This window comes from Pan troglodytes, chromosome 2 (genome assembly GCF_028858775.2).
Source record: "Pan troglodytes isolate AG18354 chromosome 2, NHGRI_mPanTro3-v2.0_pri, whole genome shotgun sequence".
In the NCBI taxonomy this organism is placed as follows: domain Eukaryota; kingdom Metazoa; phylum Chordata; class Mammalia; order Primates; family Hominidae; genus Pan; species Pan troglodytes.
The window spans coordinates 184,162,799-184,186,220 of record NC_086015.1 but is presented as its reverse complement, the minus strand read 5'-3'; the positions used below and the strand labels follow the sequence as shown (position 1 = coordinate 184,186,220).

General features: G+C 40.4%; 1 protein-coding gene across 1 annotated transcript; it reads left to right on the top strand.

Annotated features, from left to right (window-relative positions):
- Window positions 1–18,004: 18,004 nt before the first annotated feature.
- On the top strand, window positions 18,005–23,183 carry DNAJC19 (DnaJ heat shock protein family (Hsp40) member C19). Its single transcript, XM_516894.8, has 6 exons — window positions 18,005–18,140; window positions 19,519–19,570; window positions 19,652–19,725; window positions 20,713–20,792; window positions 21,744–21,814; window positions 23,015–23,183. Exons 1-6 carry the CDS (start codon window positions 18,138–18,140, stop codon window positions 23,083–23,085), a joined length of 351 nt encoding a protein of 116 aa, XP_516894.1. The 5' UTR covers window positions 18,005–18,137; the 3' UTR covers window positions 23,086–23,183.
- The last annotated feature ends 239 nt before the right edge of the window (window positions 23,184–23,422 follow it).

Genomic DNA, 23,422 nt, shown 5'->3' with positions numbered 1-23,422 from the left:
ATAATTATACAACTCACCATAATATGGAATCAGTGGGAGCCCTGAGCTTGTTTTCCTTCAACTAGACAGTCCCATCTGGGGGTGATGGGAGACAGTGACAGACCATCAGGCATTAGATTCTTATAAGAAGCATGTAACCTAGATCCCTCACATGCACATTTCACATTCACAGTTCATGCTCCTATGAGAATCTAATGCCACCACTGCCACTGATCTGACAGGAGGCTGAGTTCAGGTGGTAATGCGCATGATGGGGAGTGGCTGTAAATACAGATAAAGCTTTGTTCCCCCACTGCTCAACCCCTATTGTGTGGCCTGGTTCCTAACCGGTACCACAGATTGATACCCAGTCTGTGACCTGGGAGTTGGGGTCCATAGCCATAAAATATCTTGATGTGTTTCAGCTAATTGTATGTGTAGATTGTTTTTATTTCTTATTTTTATTTTTCAGTTCACTGTTGTTAATTTCAATGCAAATCTGTGCTCAGCATAGAACTCAATATGACCCAACATTATTTTGATTACATGGGAAAGATCATAGGCTTAGAATTCAAATAGACCTTAAGTCAAATCTTTACTCCTTTACCTAGTAGGTAAGTTATTTTTATAAACTACCACCAATTATTGAGCTCTATGTGCCTAGTCTAAATGTTGCTTAATTTAGCTTGTGATCAAGATATTGCCTCTAGTAGACTTTTTTTTATCATCTGTAATGTACCTAAGTGACAATTATGATCATCAATTTATCTTGACTGACAACAAGATTACTAAATGCAGTTAGAGTAGTCCCCCTAATTCTCAAGGCATAGGTTCCAAGACCCCCAGTGCGTGACTGAGACCATGGATAGTACAAAGCCTTATATATACAGTCATGTGCCACATAACTATGTTTCGGTCAGTGACAAACCACATATACAACGTTGTCCCAAAAGATGATGATGGGGCTAAAAGATTCCTATTGCCTAGTGACATCATAGCAACCATAGAGCAACATCATTACTCACCTATTTGTGGTGATGCTGATGTATACAAACCTACTGCACTGCCAGTCATATGAAAGTCTAACATATAAAATTATGTACAGGCCAGGCACAGTGGCTCACGCCTGTAATCCTAACACTTGGGGAGGCCAAGGTGGGTGGATCACTTGAAGGCAGGAGTTCGAGACCAGCCTGGCCAACATGGCGAAACCCCGTCTCTACAAAAATTATAAAAATTAGCCAGGCATGGTGGCACGCACCTGTAATCCCAGCTACTCAGGTGGCTGAGGCATGAGAATCACTGGAACCCGGGAGACAGAGGTTGCGGTGAGCCGAGATCATGCCACTGCACTCCAGCCTAGACAACAGGGCAAGACTCCGTCTCAAAAATATATATATGTTCATAATACTTGATAATGATAATAAATGACTACATTACTGGTTTATGTATTTACTATGCTGTACTTTTTTTTTAACACTGTTATAGAGTGCACTCCTTCTACCTTTAAAAAGAAGTTAACTGTAAAACAGTCTCAGGCATGTCTTTCAGGAGGTATTCCAGAAGAAGACATTATTACCATAGGAGACAACAGTTCCATGGGTTCATTGCCACTGAAGATCTTTCCATGAGACAAAATATAGAGACGGAAAATGATAATAATGATCCTGACCCTGTGTAGGCCTAGGCTAATGTGTGTGTTTAAACAAAAAAGTTTAAAAAGTAAAAAAACAAAAACCAAAAAAATTAAAAATGGAAAAAATCTTATAGAATAAAGAGATGAAGAAAGAAAATATTTGTAGAAATTTTTGTATTTGTAGAAAATTTTTGTAGAGGTATACAATGTGTTTGTGTTTGAAGCTAAGTGTTACTACAGGAGAGTCAAAAATTAAAAAATTTTTCAAGTGTGTAAAGTAAAAAGGTTGCAGTAAGCTAAGGTTAATTTATTATTGGAGAAAGGAAAATACAATGATGTCCTAGACCTTCACATTCACTCACCACTCACTCATTGGCTCACCCAGAGCAAATTCTAATCCTGCAAGGTCCATTCATGCTAAGTGCTCTATACAGGTGTACCATTTTTAAATCTTTTATACCATATTTGTACTGTAATTTTTCTATGTTTAGATACACAAATTCTTACCACTGTGTTACAATTGCCCACAGTATTCAGTGCAGTGACACGCTATACATACAGGTTTGTAGCATAAGAGCAGTAGTCCACACCACATATCCTAGGTGTGTAGTAGGCTCTACCATCTAGGTTTGTCTAAGTACACTCTATGATGTTCACGCAATAACAAAATTGCCTAAGGACACACTTCTCAGAATGTATACCTGTCATTAAATGACACATGACTATACTATTTTTTCTTCTTCTTCTTCTTCTTTTTTTTGAGACACAGTCTTGCTCTGTCGCCCAGGCTGGAGTGCAGTGTTGTGATCTTAGCTCACTGCAACCTCTGCCTTCCAGGTTCAAACAATTCTCCTGCCTCAGCCTCCCAAGTAGCTGAGATTATAGACACCCACCACCATGCCTGGGTAATTTTTGTATTTTTAGTAGAGATGGGGTTTCACCATGTTGGCCAGGCTGGTCTCGAATTCCTGACCTCAAGTGCTCCACCCACCTTGGCCTCCCAAAGTGCTGGGATTACAGGCGTGAGCCACCATGCTCAGCCTATTTTTTCTACACATGCATACCTATGGATATAGTTTAATTTATAAATTTAGGCACAGTAAGAGATGAACAACAATAATAATAGAACATGTATAACAATATACCAGCATAACTACTCCTGCAGTTTCGGGCCATCGTTAAGTAAAATAAGGGTGATTTCTGCATTTCCAACTGAGGTACCCAACTCATCTCATTGGGACTGGTTAGACAGTGGGTACAGCTCACGGATGGCAAGCCGAAGCAAGGTGGGGCATCGCCTCACCCGGGAAGTGCAAGGGGTGGCGAAACTCCCTCCCCTAGCCAAGGGAAACCATGAAGGACTGGGCCATGAGGAATGGTTTACTCTGGCCCAGATACTATGCTTTTCCCATGGTCTTCACAACCCACAGACCAGGAGATTCCTTCAGGTGACTATGCCACCAGGGCCCTGCATTTCAAGCACAAAACTGAGCAGCTATTCGGGCAGTCACCGATCTAGCTGCAGGAGTTTTTTTCATACCCCAGTGGCATCCAAAATGCCAGCAAGACAGAACCGTTCACTCCCCTGGAAAGGGGGCTGAAGCCAGGGAGCCAAGTGGTCTAGCTCACTGGGTCCCACCCCCCCGTGGAGCCCAGCAAGCTAAGATCCACTTGCTTAAAATTCTCACTGCCAGCATAGCAGTCTAAAGTCAAACTGGGACACTCAAGCTTGGTGGGGGGAGGGGCATCTGTCATTACTGAGGTTTGAGTAGGCAGTTTTCCCCTCACAAAGTATAAACAAAGCTGCCCAGAAGTTTGAACTGGGCAGAGCCCACCATAGCTCTGCAAAGCCCCTGTAGCCAGACTGCCTCTCTAGATTCCTCCTCTCTGGGCAGGACATCGCTGAAAGAAAGGCAGCAGCCCCATTCAGGGGCTTATAGATAAAACTCCCATCTCCCTGGGACAGAGCATCAGGGGAAGGGGCAGCTGTGGGTGCAGCTTCAGCAGACTTAAACATTCCTGCCTGGCAGCTCTGAAGAGAGCAATGGATCTCCCAGCACAGCGATCAAGCTCTGCTAACGGACAGACTGCCTCCTCAAGTGGGTCCCTCACCCCCGTGCCTCCTGACTGGAGATACCTCCCAGCAGGAGTCGACAGATACCTCATAGAGGAGAGCTCCGGCTGGCATCTGGCAGGTGCCCCTCTGGGATGAAGCTTCCAGAGGAAGTTACAGACAGCAATCTTTGCTGTTCTGCAGCCTCTGTTGGTGATAGGCAGGCAAACAGAGTCTGGAGTGCACCTCCAGCAAACTCCAGCAGACCTGCAGAAGAGGGGCCTGACCGTTAGAAGGAAAACTAACAAACAGAAAGAGAAAGCATCAACATTAACAAAAAGGACATTCACACAGACACCCCATCCCAAGGTCACCAACAACAAAGACCAAAGGTAGATAAATCCACAAAGATGAGGAAAAACCAGTGCAAAAAGGCTGCAAATTGCAAAAACCAGAACTTCTCTTCTCCTCCAAAGGATCACAACTCCTTGCCAGCAAGGGAGCAAAACTGGAGAGAGAATGAGTTTGATGAATTGACAGAAGTAGGCTTCAGAAGGTGGGTAATAACAAACCCCTTCAAGCTAAAGGAGCATGTTCTAACCCAATGCAAGCAAGCTAAGAACCTTGAAAAAAGGTTAGAGGAATCGCTAACTGGAATAACCAGTTTAGAGAAGAAGATAAATGACCTGATGGAGCTGATAAACACAGCATGAGAACTTCATGAAGCATACACAAGTATCAATAACTGAATCAATCAAGCGGAAGAAAGGGTATCAGAGATTGAAGATCAACTCAATGAAATAAAGCGTGAAGACAAGATTAGATAAAAAAGAATGAATAAGAATGAACAAAGCCTCCAAGAAATATGGCACTATGTGAAAAGACCAAACCTATGTTTGATTGGTGTACTTGAACGTGATGGGGAGAATGGAGCCAAGTTGGAAAACACTCTTCAGGATATTATCCAGGAGAACTTCCCCAAACTAGCAAGACAAGCCAACATTCAAATTCAGGAAATACAGAGCACACCACAAAGATACTCCTCAAGAAGGGCAACCCCAAGACACATAATTGTCAGATTCACCAAGGTTGAAATGAAGGAAAAAATGTTAAGGGCAGCCAGATAGAAAGGTCAGGTTACCCACAAAGGGAAGCCCATCAGATTAACAGCGGATCTCTCTGCAGAAACCTTACAAGCCAGAAGACAGTGGGGGCTGATATTCAACTTTCTTAAAGAAAATAATTTTCAACCCATAATTTCATATCCAGCCAAACTAAGCTTCATATGCAAAGGAGAAATAAAATCCTTTACAGAGGAGCAAATGCTGAGAGATTTTGTTACCACCAGGCCTGCCTTACAAGAGCTCCTGAAGGAAGCACTAAACATGGAATGGAAAAATCAGTACCAGCCACTGCAAAAACATGCCAAATTGAAAAGACCATCGACATTATGAAGAAACTAACCAACTAATGGCCAGCATAACCAGCTAGCATCATAATGACAGGATCAAACTCACACATAACAATATTAACCTTAAATGTAAATGGGCTAAATTTCCCAATTAAAAGACACAGACTGGCAAATTGGATAAAGAGTCAAGACCCATCGGTGTGCTGTATTCAGAAGACCCATCTCACGTGCAAAGACACATATAGGCTCAAAATAAAGGGATGGAGGAATATTTACCAAGCAAATGGAAAGCAAAAAAAAAAAAAAAAAAAAAAAAAGAAAGGCAGGGGTTACAATCCTGGTCTCTGATAAAACATACTTTAAACAAACAAAGATCAAAAAAGACAAAGAAGGGCATTACATAATGGTAAAGGGATCAATGCAACAAGAAGAGCTAACTCTCCTAAATATACATGCACCCAATACAGGAGCACTCAGATTCAAAAAGCAAGTTCTTAGAGACCTACAAAGTGACTTAGACTCCCACACAATAATAGTGGGAAACTTTAACACACCACTGTCAATATCAGACAGATCAAAGAGACAGAAAATTAACAAGGATATTCAGGACTTGAACTCAGCTCTGGACCAAGCAGACCTAATAGATATCTACAGAACTCTCCACCCCAAAAATTCTTCTCAGCACCACATCACATTTATTCTAAAATTGACCACATAATTGGAAGTAAAACACTCCTCAGTAAATGCAAAGGGACTGAAATCAAAACAGTCTTTCAGACCACAGTGCAATCAAATTAGAACTCAGGATTAAGAAACTCACTCAAAACCACACAACTACGTGGAAACTGAACAGCCTGCTCCTGAATGACAACTGGGTAAATAACGAAATGAAGGCAGAAATAAAGTTCTTTGAAACCAATGAGAACAAAGACACAACGTACCAGAATCTCTGGGACACAGCTAAAGCCGTGTTTAGAGGGAAATTTATAGCACTAAATGCTTACAGGAGAAAGCAGCAAAGATTTAAATCTACACCCTAACATCTCAATTAAAAGAATTACAGAAGCAAAAGCAAACAAATTCAAAAGCTCGCAGAAGACAAGAAATAACTAAGATCAGAGCAGAACTGAAGGAGATAGAGACATGAAAAACCCTTCCAAAAATCAATGAATCCAGGAGCTGGTTTTTTGAAAGGATCAAAATAATAAATAGACTGTTGGCCAGACTAACAAAGAAGAAAAGAGAGAAGAATCAAATAGACACAATAAAAAATGATAAAGGGGATATTACCACTGATTCCACAGAAATACAAGCTACCATCAGAGAATACTATAAACACCTCTGTACAAATAAACTAGAAAATCTAGAAGAAATTGATTAATTCATGGACACATACACCTTCCCAAGACTAAACCAGGAAGAAGTTGAATCCCTGAATAGACCAATAACAAGTTCTGAAATTTAAGCAGTAATTAATAGCCTACCAACCAAAAAAGCCCAGGACCAGATGGATTCCCAGCCAAATTCTACCACAGGTACAAAGAGGAGCTGGTACCATTTCTTCTGAAACTATGCCAAACAACAGAAAAAGAGGGACTCCTCTCTAACTCATGTTATGAGGCCAGCATCATCCTGAAACCAAAACCTGGCAAAGGCAAGACAAAAAAAATTTCAGGCCAATATCCCTGATGAACATTGATACAAAAATCCTCAATAAAATACTGGCAAACCAAATCCAGCAGCACATCAAAAAGCTTATCCACCATGATCAAGTCAGCTTCATCCCTGGAATGCAAGGCTAGTTCAACATATGCAAATCAATAAACATAATCCATCAAATAAACAGAACCAATGACAAAAAACACATGATTATGTCAATAGATGCAGAAAAGGCCTTTGATAAAATCCAACACCACTTCATGCTAAAAACTCTCAATAAACTAGGTATTGATGGAATTTGTCTCAAAATAATAAGCACTATTTATGACAGACCCACAGCCAATATCATACTAAATGGGCAAAAGCTGGAAGCATTCCCTTTGAAAACAAGCACAAGGCAAGGATGCCCTCTCTCACCCCTCCTATTCAACATAGTATTGGAAGTTCTGCCCAGGGCAATCAGGAAAGAGAAATAAATAAAGGGTATTCAAATAGGAAGACAGGAAGTCACATTGTCTCTGTTTGCAGATGACATGATTGTATATTTAGAAAACCTCATCATCTGCCAGGCATGGTGGCTTACGCCTGTAATCCCAGCACTTTGGGAGGCCAAGGCAGGCGGATCATGAGGTCAGGAGATCGAGACCATCCTGGTTAACACGGTGAAACCCCAACTCTACTAAAAATACAAAAAATTAGCCAGGCGAGGTGGGGGGCGCCCGTAGTCCCAGCTACTCAGGAGGCTGAGGCAGGAGAATGGTGTGAACCCAGGAGGCGGAGCTTGCAGTGAGCCGAGACTGAGCCACTGAACTCCAGCCTGGGTGACAGAGAGAGACTCTGTCTCAAAAAGAAAAAAAAAGAAAAAGAAAAGAAAACCCCATCATCTCAGCCCAAAATCTCCTTAAGCTGATAAGCAACTTCAGCAAAGTCTCAGGATACAAAATCAATGTGCAAAAATCACAAGCATTCCTACACACCCATAATAGACAAACAGAGAGCCAAATCATGAGTGAACTCCCATTCACAATAGCTACAAAGAGAATAAAATACCTAGAAATACAACTTGCAAGGGATGTGAAGGACCTCTTCAAGGAGAACTACAAACCACTGCTCAAGGAAATAAGAGAGGACATAAACAAATGGAAAAACATTCCATGCTCATGGATTGGAACAATCAATATCTTGAAAATGGCCATACTGCCCAAAGTAATTTATAGATTCAATGCCATGCCCATCAAGCTACCATTGACTTTCTTCATAGAATTAGAAAAAAACTACTTTAAATTTCATATTGAACCAAAAAAGAGCCTGTATAGCCATGACAATCCTAAGCAAAAAGAACAAAGCTGGAGGTATCACACTATCTGATTTCAAACTATACTACAAGGCTACAGTAACAAAAACAGCATGGTACTGGTACCAAAACAGATATAAAGACCAATGGAACAGAACAGAGGCCTCGGAAATAACACCACACATCTACAACCATCTAATCTTTGACAAACCTGACAAAAACAAGCAATGGGGAAAGGATTCCCTATTTAATAAATGGTGTTGGGAAAACTGGCTAGCCATATGTAGAAAGCTGAAACTGGACCCCTTCTTTACACCTTATACAAAAATTAACATATGATGAATTAAAGACTTAAATGTACAACCTAAAACCATAAAAACCCTAGAAGAAAACCTAGGCAATACCATTCAGGACACAGGCATGGGCAAAGACTTCATGACTAAAACACCAAAAGCAATGGTAACAAAAGCCAAAATTGACAAATGGGATGTAATTAAACTAAAGAGCTTCTGCACAGCAAAAGAAACTATCATCAGAGTGAACAGGCAACCTACAGCATGGGAGAAAACTTTTGCAATCTATTCATCTGACAAAGGGCTAATATCCAGAATCTACAAAGATCTTAAGCAAATTTACAAGAAAAAACCAACAACCCCATCAAAAAGTTGGCAAAGGATATAAACAGCCATTTCTCAAAAGAAGACATTTATGCAGCCAACAAACATGAAAAAAAGCTCTTCATCACTGGTCATTAGAGAAATGCAAACCAAAACCACAACAAGATACCATCTCATGCCAGTTAGAATGGCGATCATTAAAAAGTAAGGAAACAACAAATGCTGGAGAGGATGTGTAGAAATAGGAATGCTTTTATACCGTTGGTGGGAGTGTAAATTAGTTCAACCATTGTGGAAGACGGTGTGGTGTTTCCTCAAGGATCTAGAACCAGAAATACCATTTGACCCAGCAATCCCATTACTGGGTATATACCCAAAGGATTATAAATCATTCTACTATAAAGACACATGCACACGTATGTTTATTGCAGCACTGTTCACAATAGCAAAGACTTGGAACCAAACCAAATGCCCATCAATGATAGACTGGATAAAGAAAATGTGGCACATATATACCATGGAATGCTATACAGCCATAAAAAAGGATGAGTTCATGTCCTTTGCGGGGACATGGATGAAACTAGAAACCATAATTCTCTGCAAACTAACACGGGAACAGAAAACCAAACACCGCATATTGTCACTCATAAGTGGGAGTTGAACAATGAGAACACATGAACACAAGGAGGGGAACATCATACACCAGGGCCTGTCGGGGGGGGTGGAGGGCTAGAGGAGGGATAGCATTAGGAGAAATACCTAATGTAGATGATGGGTTGACGGGTGCAGCAAACCACCATGGCATGTGTATACTTATGTAACAAACCTGCACATTCTGCACATGTTTCCCAGAACTTAAAGTATAAAAAAAAAATTTTTTTTTTAAAGAACTAAAGGCCAGGCACGGTGGCTCATGGCTGTAATCCCAGCACTTCGGGAGGCCAAGGCAGGTGGATCATGAGGTCAGGAGATTAAGACCATCCTGGCTAACACGGTGAAATCCCGTCTCTACTAAAAATACAAAAACAAAATTATCTGGGCATGGTGGCGGGCGCCTGTAGTCCCAGCTACTCAGGAGGCTGAGGTGCGAGAATGGCATGAACCCGGGAGGCAGAGCTTGCAGTGAGCCGAGATTGCACCACTGCACTCAGGTCTGGGCAACAGAGCGAGACTCCATCTCATAAAAAAAAAAAAAAAAAAAAAAAAAAAAAAACTAAAAAAAAGAAGAAGTATATGTGACATGCTTTCTTTCAAGGATCTTCAGTCTAATAGAGAAAACACTTCTATACCAATAATTTCTATACATTATATAGAAACTGGCAGTATGACACAAACAAAATTGTACAGGAGTTTGGAGAAAGGAGAGATCACTCTAGACCACGGTTTGGCAAGCTATGCTCCATAAGCCAAATTCATCCTGTGGTCTGTTTTTGAATGATCTACAAGCTAAGGATCATTTTAATATTTTCATCTAAAAAGAAGAAAGAATACAGAGATTATATGCAGCCTGCACAGCCTAACATATTTACTATATGTTCCTTTACATAAAGTTTGTAGACACCTGTTCCAGACTTGAGTGAACAAAGAAAGCTTTGCAGAAGGCACATTTGATCTGGACATTTAATTGAGGGACAGAGATGGGATTTGGGAAGGGCACTTGGAAAAGCAGGAGTGACTTGGCTAAAAGCCCAGGGGGCAGTGGACTTCAGAGCACATTTGAAGAATAGTGGTGACAAATCCCATTTGACAAGGCTATGAGGTTTATGAAGGGGAGAAGTGGAAGAGAAGTCTGGAAAGACTGTCTGTGGTGCCGGGCTAAAGAAGTTTGCTATGCATGTAGTAACTGAGGGCATAATAGGTGCCAGAAAGAATTTTATGGAGTTTTTGCAAAGCCCTCTAATGATGACAGTGAAGATGATTTTTCACAGTAGAATATTATAGAAGCACAATTTTTATGACAATTAGACAGGGATGTATCCCATGCTTTATTCTGGCCACCAAATAACGTATAACGGTGATGTATATTCTCTTAACTTCAGCCTAAGTCAAAGTGAAACTCCTAAATTTGTGCTTAAAGTTGCTTTATTATTGCTCATCTCCTCAACCATCTAGCCCCCTGAAAATGTGATTTCAAATGGGATTTCAGACAGACCCTCCAGTGTAGCTTTGTTTCCCATGACACTATGTTATTAATGCATGACACTATATTATTAATAATATCCACCAACAAGTCTCAGACCAGCTATTTCATCCTCATTTAGTAGCAATCTCCAGCAATCAAATAATTGTGCTTGTCTCTCTGGCCCAGGCACAAGATGCACTTACAAGATGCACTTACATGCACAACATGCACTTGTTCTGTTGGTCAGTTCCATTCGCTGACAGCTCAGCAGGGAGAGCTCAATTTATTTAACACATAAAGCTGCTGCATATAATTGGAACCCAGGCTAAGGAAGGAGAAAAAAAGACTGAGGAAGGCAATGGGCAAAGGCATGCTAAGATGGAATGAAATGGAGGGTCAGTTGAGGAATCTCCATTTTGGAAAGGCACTTAAGCTACCCCAATTTTCAAGTTTTCTCTGAAATCCACAGTGTCTCAATTTTCTTTCCTCACTGCTTGAGAAAAGAGCAAAGCCTTTATCCTGAAATATATGTTTCCTGGATGCTGTCATTCTGATCAAACACATTGCAGTTCTCTCACTGGTCCACCACCCACATGCTCTAGACTTACACACACACACACACACACACACACACACACACACACACACGTCTTTGTAATTAGAAAGGAAAGTAGGAACCCAGTCTAAAACAGATGCAGGCTGGGCATGGTGGCTCATGCCTGTAATACCAACACTTCGGGAGGCCAAGGTCCAAGGATCACTTGAGGCTAAGAGTTCCAGACCAACCTGAACAACATAGTAAGACACCATCATTACAAAAAAAAATTTTTTAATTAGCTGTGTGTGGGGGCACACACCTATAGTCCCTGCTACTCAGCAGGTTAAGGCAGGAGGATTCCTTGAGCCCAGGAGTTCGAGGCTGCAGTAAGCTATGATTGTACCACTGCATTCCAGCCTGGGTGATACAAGGCTAAGTCTCAAAAAATAATACAATAAAATAAAACAGATGCAGTGAGAGAAAAATGAAGCAAATTGAGAAAAGGGGTGAGAAAATCACAGGAGAAACAGTTATAAATTATTTTATAATATCCACAGGGCAGAGCAAGGTCACCTGACTTGGATGCAGATGAGGCCAGCTGGAAGAAAAAGTGATTGGACCATGGGTATTCCCTTCTGGCTTCCCAGCATCCCCTCTTCTTTCCCAGTGTCTTGGGTCCTCACATCATTCCTACTTGGGCCTGTCCTCAACCTCTCTTGCTCTAAATATCTTCTCCTTCCTTCCTTTCTTTTTTTGCACTCCAATTAAAATCTTCCTTTGACTAGTTATTAATACCAAAATGATCTCTTAAAACACTTCATAGAGGAGTCTGTTGATCATATCTCAGTCTGATCATTCACCAAGAATTTCACATTCAGACAGGAGACATAAGATGAATTCCTAATGGTAGTGTAAACCAAAAGGTATCTGAGACACGTCTCAATCAATTTAGAAGTTATTTTGCTAAGGTTAAGGACATGCCTGGAAGAAATAAACACAGAATCACAGAAACAGTCTGTGGTCTACGCTGTCCTTCAAAGATAATTTTGAGGGCTTCAATATTTAAAGGAGAAACATGGGCTGGAGGGGAAAGAGGGAAAGTATGGTAATCCACATGTTGCAAGAGAAAAAGGGCAGGCAAGAGAATAGTCAATGATGCATTTGTCTCATGCTCAGTTAACCAACACTTTGCAGAAGATAAGGTGAACATAGAGGAGCTACCTATGGAGATATTTAACCTTGTATCTGTAGCTATCTGCTTAGGAACAAAAGGAAAGTCAGCTTTTTGCATTAGTCAGCTTTCAGCTTCATTTTTTTTTCTTTTGGAGTAGTGAATTGGGGTCCCATATTTTTATTTTCTTTTCACAGTAGATTGTCAGGAGATGGCAAGATCATTGAAAGAAAGGAGAGAAGAAGAGACAAAAATGGGTGGAACAAAGAAGAAGGGAAAGGAAGCGAGTATCTACCAAGCGCCACTGAATTTTAGGCAAAGGGCTTTTCCATACAGCATTATGTGAACAGCTGCCTACACAAGATAGATCCCCTGGGTTTAAATAGCTACTAATGAGGAATTCAGATGTCACTAATCCAGATCTCGAATAATCCCTAGAAAGAGTGGTAAGAAAACATAGGCAAAGACAATTCTAGGACCAACTCATTTTATGACCCTAACATTATACATATCTAGAAAGTGAACAGAAAGGCAAACAATTACTGGACTCTGTCAGGGCTTTGGAAAAGTCTGTCAACCAATCTGAGGCCTAGTTTCCTCATTTATAAAATAAAGCTTCTGGGGGAAATATGGTCTCTACATTTTCTTCTCATTCTTAAATTACATAATTCAATGAATTTTTCCAAATTTTCTCCTCTATAAGATCATTCCTATTCCTATAGTAGCTAAAAATGCTTTTCTTTCTCTTTTTTTTTTTTTTTTTTTTTGAGACAGAGTCTCCCTCTGTCGCAAGGCTGGAGTGCAGTGGTACAATCTCGGCTCACTGCAACCTCCGCCTCCCTGGTTCAAGCGATTCTCCTGCCTCAGCCTCCTGAGTAGCTGGGACTACAGGCACATGCCACCACGCCCAGATAATTTTTGTATTTTTAGTAGGGTTGGGGTTTCACCGTGTTAGCCAGGACGGTCTCAATCTCCTGACCTCGTGATCCGCTCGCCTCGGCCTCCCAAAGTGCTGGGATTACAGGTGTGAGCCACTGTGCCCGGCCAAAAGAGATTTCTTATAATCCATATCTCCACTCTCTATCCTCCCATCCTCTTTTGAACTCACTCCAATCAGACTTTCATTCCCATCACACCATAGAAATTCTCATGAATATGATCTCCGATAGTCAATTCTCAATTCTTTATTATTTGACTACTAGCAACATTTGTTTGTTTGCTTGTTTTGCTTTTTGGTTTCCAAAGGCTCTCCCTCAGAAGAATATTAGCAGCATTTGACACAGTTAATCACTCCTTCCTCCATTGAACACTTTCTTCACTTGGGTACCAAGACACCACACTTACCTGGTTTATGCCTACCCTTTTTCAGTCTATTAAATAATTTTCTCTTTTTTTCCTCATGTCCCCAGATTCCAAACACAGGTGTATCCCAAAACACAGTTCTTATTCCTCTTCTTTCTGTCTCCACTCATGCAAAGATGACTTTACCTGTTCCATGGGCTGATGACTCCCAAACCTCTCTTTTGACACCAGAGTTGTATGTCCAACTGCCTATTGGACAGCACTACTTGGATATCTTATTGGCATTTCAAACTTAACATGGCAAAAGCCTTCCACTTCCTGCTTGCTCTTCCTGAAGTTTTTCTAGTTCCATTCAGTGGCAAATCCATCCTTCCAGCTGCTAAAGCCTCAAGCTTTGGAGTCACTCTTGACTTTTCTTTCTCTCACACACTATACCTCATCCATCAGCAAATTTTTTCAGCTATACCTTAAATATATAAGCAGGAGTCCAGCCACTTCACTCTACCACCACTGCTACTATCATTTTTCATTTGAATTATTGCAACGGCCTCTTATTAAAGTCATCGTCAAACTGGGCTCAGTGGCTCATGCCTGTAGTCCCAGTAACTTGGGAAGCTAAGAAGGGAGGATCACTTGATGCCAGGAGTTAGAGGCTGCAGTGAGCCATGATCATGCCACTGCACTTCAGCCTGGGGAACAGAGCAAGACTTTTGACTCAAAAAAAAAATAGCATAAAAATAATAGTCACTATTCATGTTGGAAACAGATGGTACACTGCCTTAGTCTGGGCCGCTATAACAAAATACCATAAACTGGCAGCTTATAAAAACAGAAATTTGTTTCTCAGCGTTCTGGAAAGCTGGGAAGTTTGAGTGAGGTCCTGACTGATTTGGTGTCTGATGAGGGCCCATTTCTTCATAGACAGCCATCTTTTCACCCTTAAGTCCAAGACAAAGGCAGAATGTGTGTCTGGTAAGGGCCCTTTCTGTTTCACAGACAGTTCCTTCTCACTGTGTTCTCACAGGGTGGAAGGGGTGAGGGTCTCTCTCGTGCCTCTTTATGAAGGCGCTAATCTGATTCACAAGGGCTCTACCATTATGATCTAATCACTTCCCAAAGGCCCCATCTCCTTATACCATCGCATTGGTTATTAGCTTTGAACATATTAATTTGGGGGAAGACAAACATTCACACCACGGCCAAATGGAGAGTTTAATAAGAGGACTGTTTACAAAGATGTGGACAGGATTAAGGGAAACTGGCACAAAATGTTCCAGTGCCCTGTGCCTAGCAAGCAGGGGCCAGTAGCAAAGGCATGACTATCCTTAAATGTGAAGGAGCAACAGGAAGGAGTAATGACCAGAACACTTGCACACAACAGGAGCTGTATTCTTCAGCAGACCAATTCAGTCAGCTTACAACAATCACCAGAAAGTGAGAGGTAGAAATAAAAACCATGAATTCACTTTCCTCCTGCCTTCTGATCTCCTGATCACAGACCTAAATGAACCCTAAGCCAGAAAACGAGAGAGCTGCTCATGGATACAGTTCATTAAGGTCACCCTCCTAACCTTTCTGCTCCTCTGGAGCACAGAGCAGGCAAAAAAGGTAGAGAGAGGATCTGGGGAAAAGCAAAATACATCCAGCAATATAGCAAAGCAATATAGCAATATAGTGAAGTAAATGTTACTTTCACAGGGTGAAATGAAACAATCTATATAAAGCATTTAGTACAATGTCTGGCGTATGGCTTTTAGTTGGTGGGGGAACCCCTTATTTGCCTGGCATTATAGTTCCAAGTGTGGATTTTTGCAGTGATAATTTCCAAACTTTAGGTGATGATCAATTAGTGGGCTGTGAGTTTAGTAGGTTTTCTAGCACTTATTTTTTTAAGAAACAGAAAAGACCAGCATGCATTTCATGAAGTAAGGATAAGTATTATCTCATAAATAAATCTACTATGTATATCTGTGCGTGCAAGTATGTATTTGCTCCTTGGGTCACAGTGTAAAATATATTTCTTACTAAGGATGACAGTCAAAAAATGTTTGAAAGCCACAGTGCAAGAACACTCTTAGCTACCGCTCTCAACTCTCACTTAATTCTTCCCAAGGAGAAGTGACTTACCTGATTTACAAATTTGGGATGAGAAACTAAGAAGATGTGCTTGAGTCCTTTCTCATTCTTTTGTCCCTACCCCCTCTTTTGTCTTTTATTACTTTCTATAGTAAACTAAATAATGTGTTCCAAAGATTTCAGGTCCTAATACTTGGAACCTGTGAATGTTACCTTATATGGCAAAGTGTTGGAAACTATGATTAAGTTAAGGATCTTAAGAAGGGGAGATTATCCTGGATTATCTGGGTAGCTGGTAAATGCAATTACATATATCCTTTAAGAGGAAACCAGAAGGAGATTTTACAAACAGAAGAGAAGGACAATGTGAAGATGGAAAAGTTGGAGCAGAGTGAGATTTCAAGATGCTGGCTTACAAGACTGCAGTGATTCAATCACAAGTCAAGGAATGCTGGCAGTCACCAGAAGCTAGAAGAAATGAGGAATGATTATCCATTCATCAGTCAATGGACATTTAAAAAGATTACTTTTCAAGGCTGTTTCTAGGATCTTGGCAGGTAGGTAAGAGGCAACCAGACTTAAGATTCATGAGTGAGGTATCATGAGAATGAGGAAGGCTTCTACACTCCAATTTGCACTCTGGCTTCCCTCATAATAATAGCCCCACACTGAGTGATGACCATAAGCAGAACACAATATGTGCATAATCTCTACGTTCACAAAAACTTGGCAAGGGAGTTATCATTACCTTCATTTTACAAATGAGGAAGAAACTCAATCAGAAATAACTTTTCCAAGTCACAGTATTAGTAAGTGACAGAGCCAGGTTACCTCCAGTTTGATCTGCCACCAAAAACAGAGCTATCTCCAGCTCAACAAAATGTCTTGCTGTGTTGCTACTCTCAATTTCCTGAGTCTGGGTTTTGTAAAGTCTCAAAGCTAATTAGAGTCTACTGTAAATCTATTCCTCCAGAAACTGCATTACACAGTTTGTACATACCAAAAATATGCATAATAAATTTTTCCAGATAGCATTCTAGCTTGTTGATGCCAATTTGGTCCCAAGGTCTTATGCCTCACTTGATTATTTATTTTGTAATTGTTGGGTAAAAACCAGATAAAAGAGAGGCAAAAGAGGAAGTTATAAACTTAATGCTAGTGTCTTAGTGCTGGATGTCACCTTAAATCATGTGTTGACAATAAATTACATCACAAAAACCTTCGAGCTAGAAGAGCTCTTGGATTATCAAATGCAAACTGCTTTTACAGATGAGGAAAACAAACCCAAAAATTTTGCATATTTGTTTAATAACTAACCAACTCATCAAAGCAGAATTGCATTACAATGTAAACGGATATTTAACACTCTGTAAATTCTGACTGGGAAGTAACTCCAAACTTATTTTGATCATGCAAACATTGCATTGTAAAATTCCATTATTGTCTCCATTATTTTCTTCTTCTCAAGCATTTATGTAGGGATGTATGAAACTGATGTCCACGTAAGGGCAAAATCCAGCCCTACTTTTTATTTTGGGTGAGGAGGAAAACTTTTAAATAGCCCTTTTCAGTTGTAGGATCTTGACATTCCATGTTCAGAATATGAACTGTCTTTAATCCCATTCTACAAAACGAAAACCCAAATATTCACAAAGTCTTGTCAAGTCACATCCTTAAATGAAGTTCTTTTACATTAAAAAATGCTACCGAGCAATCCCTGAAACACAGTGTGGTTGGTTTCATTTGTTTTTCTGGGCATCTCGTTTCCTACACTGGGTTACAACGTATTTGTTTGGGTTCGTGGTGGAAATGTCACAGCACGTTTAACTACATTCATTACCCTTGACAATTATTAACATAAAATAAAGGCAAAACGAGGTGCTAAGATGTAGGGGGAAAAAATCGGTCTGAGTAAGGCTGCCCATGCCCTTCCCTGCAAGAATTTCCAAATACCCACCGCCCAGGAGCAAAGGACAGAAAACACAGAGAAGCCCCACCCCTACACCCAGAAATAAAGAGATCCGCCCACCCTTCAACCAACCCGAAGTCGCTTTCTCCGCTCTGTCCACTGCTTGAGCGACTTTCCTTCTCCTCCGCGTCCCCTTTTACGACAGTTTTCCGGCCTAGTTTGCGGCTGCTCCTGCCGTGTTGCGTAGGGCGCCTGTGCTTGAGGTTGGGGGTTGCGTCGCTCTCTGGTAAAGGCGTGCAGGTGTTGGCCGCGGCCTCTGAGCTGGGATGAGCCGTGCTCCCGGTGGAAGCAAGGGAGCCCAGCCGGAGCCATGGTGAGTGCGGCCTTCCGGTCTTCTTGGCGACCTCCGGCCCAGGCCTCAACCTCAGCTCCCGGCCTCGGAGGTGTGGAGTTGAAGTTGTGCTCCTTAGTGCGACTCCGGGCGGGAGGTTTCGGTTACTGGGGAGTCACACTCACCAGGACACAACCCTGTTGGCTCGCTCTCTTGGGGGTTTGTGTTTTTACATCGTCTTTCTGCACGGTTCTCCAGCTTCTTGTCCGCACGGGCTCTGCAGGTGTTGCTTGCCTGGAACTCCTGTAAGGTCAGAGGCTGTCATGGACTCGGAGATTAGTGGAAACGTATTTGATTATAAGTGCCCTTGCCCTAACACATCTTCACAGCACTAGCTCCACTTTGCTATGTCCTTCTCTTTGGCTTTTGCTGACAGATGTCTTCTCCATGCTTCCTGAACATATTTGGGCCTGTCTTGTTAGGAAACAACAGGGCAGTGCCAAAAGTATTAGTCTCCTAGTTTAGCCCACGTTTAGCCTCGAAAATGCGTTGTTAGAATTTTACAGGAGCCGTCTGTAAACAGTTTTTCCTTCTGTAGCAGAAACCTTATTTCCACATTTTTTTTTTTTTGAGACGGAGTCTTGCTCCGTCGCCTAGGCTGGAGTGCAGTGGCACAATCTTGGCTCACTACAAGCTCCGCCTCCCGGGTTCGCCATTCTCCTGCCTCAGCCTCTCAAGTAGCTGAGATTACAGGCGCCCACCACCACGCCCAGCTAATTTTTTTTTTTTTTTTTTTTTGTATTTTTAGTAGAGACGGGGTTTCACCATGGTAGCAAGGATGGTCTCGATCTCCCGACCTAGTGATACGCCCGCCTCGCCTCCCAAAATGCTGGAATTACAGGCGTGAGCCACCGCGCCTGGCCTATTTCCACTACTTTTGATTGAACTTTATGTGACTTAATTTGTCTGGTGATGAAAGAAGTTTTCAAAGGGAGGGAATCATCTTTTTCACTATTGTAAAGATAAATAAGCAAGTCGAACTTGCCCACTTTCCCATATGATGAATCCTGTAACTTTAATGCATTCAGTATAACAGATGCAGTAGTTTTAAAGATTACTGGACAGAATATTTCCGCCTTAAAAGTTGTTTCTCTGCCAGGCATGGTGGCTTATGCCTATAATCTTAGCACTTTGGGAGGCCAAGGTGGGAGGATTGCTTGAGGCCAGCAGTTCAAGACCAGCCTAAGCAACATAGCAAGACTCCGTCTCTTAAAAAAAAAAAAAAAAGAAAGAAAGAAAAGAAAAAAGTTGTTTCTCCTATTAAAATGCAGTTTGTAATGAGTTGGGGATGGAAGAATGGGCAAAATGAGAAAGGGTGGGAATTAGAGAAGTAAATATTTACTCTTCTCCCCCTTACCAGGCCAGTACAGTGGTAGCAGTTGGACTGACCATTGCTGCTGCAGGATTTGCAGGTTTGTTTATGGTTTGGGGGTGGAAGTGAAGTCGGGGAGATTGGAGATTTAGTTTACTTATTCTGTTGCTTTTGGTTTTAGGCCGTTACGTTTTGCAAGCCATGAAGCATATGGAGCCTCAAGTAAAACAAGTTTTTCAAAGCCTACCAAAATCTGTAAGACTTTGTTAATTCTTTGCTGCTTCTATTTGAAACCTAGAGCCACACTTAGGGAAGGGTAAATTTCCAAATATCCATGAAGTTCTAAGTGATTGCTTTGGACCCATTCTCCTGCTTCCTGCAAGGAGAGTATAGAAGTTCTGAACTTTGTGATGGTGCTACCCTGAAACATCAGATGTTATATGTGACAGAGTTGGATAGGGTTTTGACAATTCTAGTACCCCACTAGACCCAAGTTTCACTTTTTCACATACCATCACCTTCAGCATCATCTGTACATATTCTTGTTTTCCTTCATCTGCTCTGCATCGCACACGCAGAGGTATATGATTCTAAAGTGATCCGATCTTACCATGTGGCCCTGGCACTCCCAAACATCATACATAGGTAGCACTCTAGTTAATTAGGCTATAGGGTTTGGCTTGATGTTATGGTCATACTCTCTGTGGTCACAGTTAAGAATAGATTTGGCTGTGATCACCTGTTGAATATGTTGTGATTAAGGGTAACAGAATAGAGTGATTGTAGGCTTTACCAATATGATTTCTGACATGGCAAGGTCAGAGGACCTAATAGTGGTATTTTCTGTATATATATCTTAAAGTCTTGTTTCAAATACACTTGAACCTCTTGTCTCAAAAGACTTCTGTTCTTGAGCCACTTCTTGCAGATTTTTATCTAGAATATGGCTAATTTGGAATGATCTTTCCCGGAAGACCTGGCTTTCAGACACTGTTATTTTGTCTTATATTTCTAAGATAGTTCATATTGACTGGAAAAAAATGAATCTGTTTAATGATCATTAAAATACTACTTGTTGCTACTTATTTATAAACTTTATTCAGCTTTAGCTAAAATACCTCGGGAATTGCACTTAAAGTCCTCTGAAATGTCTTAGTTTTTCTTAGTTCTGTGAATATTTCCAGACTTCTTTTTTAAAGCAACTTTATTAACCTTTCTTTACAAATGCATTTCTTCTTTCAGGCCTTCAGTGGTGGCTATTATAGAGGTGGGTTTGAACCCAAAATGACAAAACGGGAAGCAGCATTAATACTAGGTGTAAGGTAAAATAATCTCTAATATTTTTAGCATTTTTCTACCACTGTAGAGCCATGAGGAAATATAAGAAAGACCTTCTCTCCTTTAATAGGAGAGGGTCATGGGGGATTTTGTCCTAGGAAGATTGATATTACCAATTCTAATCAATGAAACTGTACTGTTCCTTCATGTTATTTTTAAGATGTAAACAATCCTTCAAATGAGAAGGCACACTAGCACTTAAGCACTTTTTCTTTTTTCCTAGAGTGTTTACTAAAACACAGGCACTTTTTCATTTATTTAAAGATAGACTCCTCAGCAGATTATCACAGTGTTCAGTGTTGTTCTCTGTAACTGACATTTTTTTTGTGGTGAAATTCTGCCTTCAACCGGGCGCGGTGACTCACGTCTGTAATCCCAGCACTTTGGGAGGCCAAGGCCAGTGGATTACTTGAGGTCAGGAGTTCAAGACCAGCCTGGCAAACATGGTGAAACCCCATCTCTACTACAAATACAAAAATTAGCCAGGCATAATGGCACACACCTGTAATCCCAGCTACTCGGAAGGCTGAGGCAGGAGAATCGCTTGAACCCAGGAGGCCGAGGTTGCAGTGAACCAAGATCAAGCCACTGCACTCCAGCCTAGGGGACAGAGTGAGACTGTCTCAAAAAAAAAAAAAAAAAAAAAAAAACTCTGCCTTCTTCATTTTCAAATCCTTAAACATGCTTATCAATAAAAGGACTGTTGTAATGGGTACTGCAAGTTCAACACATTTTTGAGAGTGCCTTACTTTTCTAAGGAGTTTAGTTTCCCAATTTAGGATACGCATTGGGTGTGTTGAGGTTTCTAAACAGCTTTTCATACTGTTGTGTTAATTTACTACAGTTTCACAGTGTCTTTAATTGGCCTTTATGTACAGTTTTTTTATGTGATGCAGAAGTAGGATGAAGTAAATACCATTTCTTTTTTTAATTAGCCCTACTGCCAATAAAGGGAAAATAAGAGATGCTCATCGACGAATTATGCTTTTAAATCATCCTGACAAAGGTAAGTAGTCATTAAATTCTCGTTGATGTTGTTGGTGTGACCAATAGTTATTAATGGGATAATTTTATCTCAAATTCCTGGCTATTAGAAAACACTTAAATCTGTAAGTCCTGTCTCCTAGGCTGGAGCCATATATTTTTGGTGTCTTAAAAGAAATTAAGTGAAAACTTTACTTACAGAATGAGCAGATGTAAGTGCTACTATTACTATGTTTTGTGGGTTTTTCTGGCCTACATTTATTATAATTAAAACGTTAAATTTCGTAAAACTAAAATGTAATTTTTCCTTATCCATTTTAGATACCTTGAAACGGAGATTACCTAGATAGAAACTTATGGGATTTATTTATTCGTTTCTGATAGACTTCTATGCAGCCTTGGCTGTGTTGAAGGAAAGCAAGAATTTCTTTGAATACCAAAAAATAGACCACAGAATTCATGTTCTAGTGTTTGTATCCTTTTACTTATACAGGAGAGGGCTTTCATTAATAAAAAGGGTTTTGACATTTTAAACAGGGTTATAATTGATATCTACTTCACAGTATCTTTTATGAAATTTAGCTTGTTTTATATGGAGGGCTTCTGATTCAGTAGGTCGGCAGTGGAGCCCCATAAATATGCATTTATACTAAATTTCCTGTTATTTCTTGCTGGTCTTAGGACCATACTTTGAGAATCACTCCTCCAGCAGATTCTTAGGAAAGCAGCTGTAGATGACATTGTGAAGGGACAGTAGGTAATAGGAAAAGAAAAACTGGACAGAAAAAGGATGTAAAGCAAACTGGGATCTTTCCAGTAAACAGCTCAGAAGCCTCTGAGAATATCATGGTATTAAAATAACATGGTATAATTGATGTTCATTTATGACCTGTAATCATGAATAGGCTAACACCAGTTCAAAGGCATATACATATATATCTATGATAGAAATCCTATTTCTATCAGTTTAAGCTTTCTAAAAAGGTGTTATTTTTGTAGAAATATCTCCCACGTAAATTACTTCATTTCTCATTGGTCACATATATTACCATATATTTGGTCATCCAGTTGCAGTGTCAGGGTTATTTTTTAAAAATTAAAACACTGTTTCTGCTAAATCTCCCTCAGATAAGCATTGGAGTCCTTGAAACAAGAGTAGCTTTTTACCAAGCAGAAATTGAGAATCCATATTGTAACTGTTCTTTTTTCTTTCTTCCTATAGGAGGATCTCCTTATATAGCAGCCAAAATCAATGAAGCTAAAGATTTACTAGAAGGTCAAGCTAAAAAATGAAGTAAATGTATGATGAATTTTAAGTTCATATTAGTTTATGTATATGAGTACTAAGTTTTTATAATAAAATGCCTCAGAGCTACAATTTTTAAAAATGATTTAGCACAAGCTAAATCTCAAAGCCTTGGTATAATTTTCTTGTTTAAATTTGGGGATTTTAAATCAGATTATAGTTTAGAATATTTGCATATTAATTATGGGCAAGCACACACCTTCTGAATAGAAATATTGTTCATTACTCATTTAGCAGATAATTTGGGACCTATGTCTACTTTTCAAGGCAAAGTGAAGATGAGAGTCCTTGCTCTCAGGCAGCCCCCACTTTAATGGGAGACTG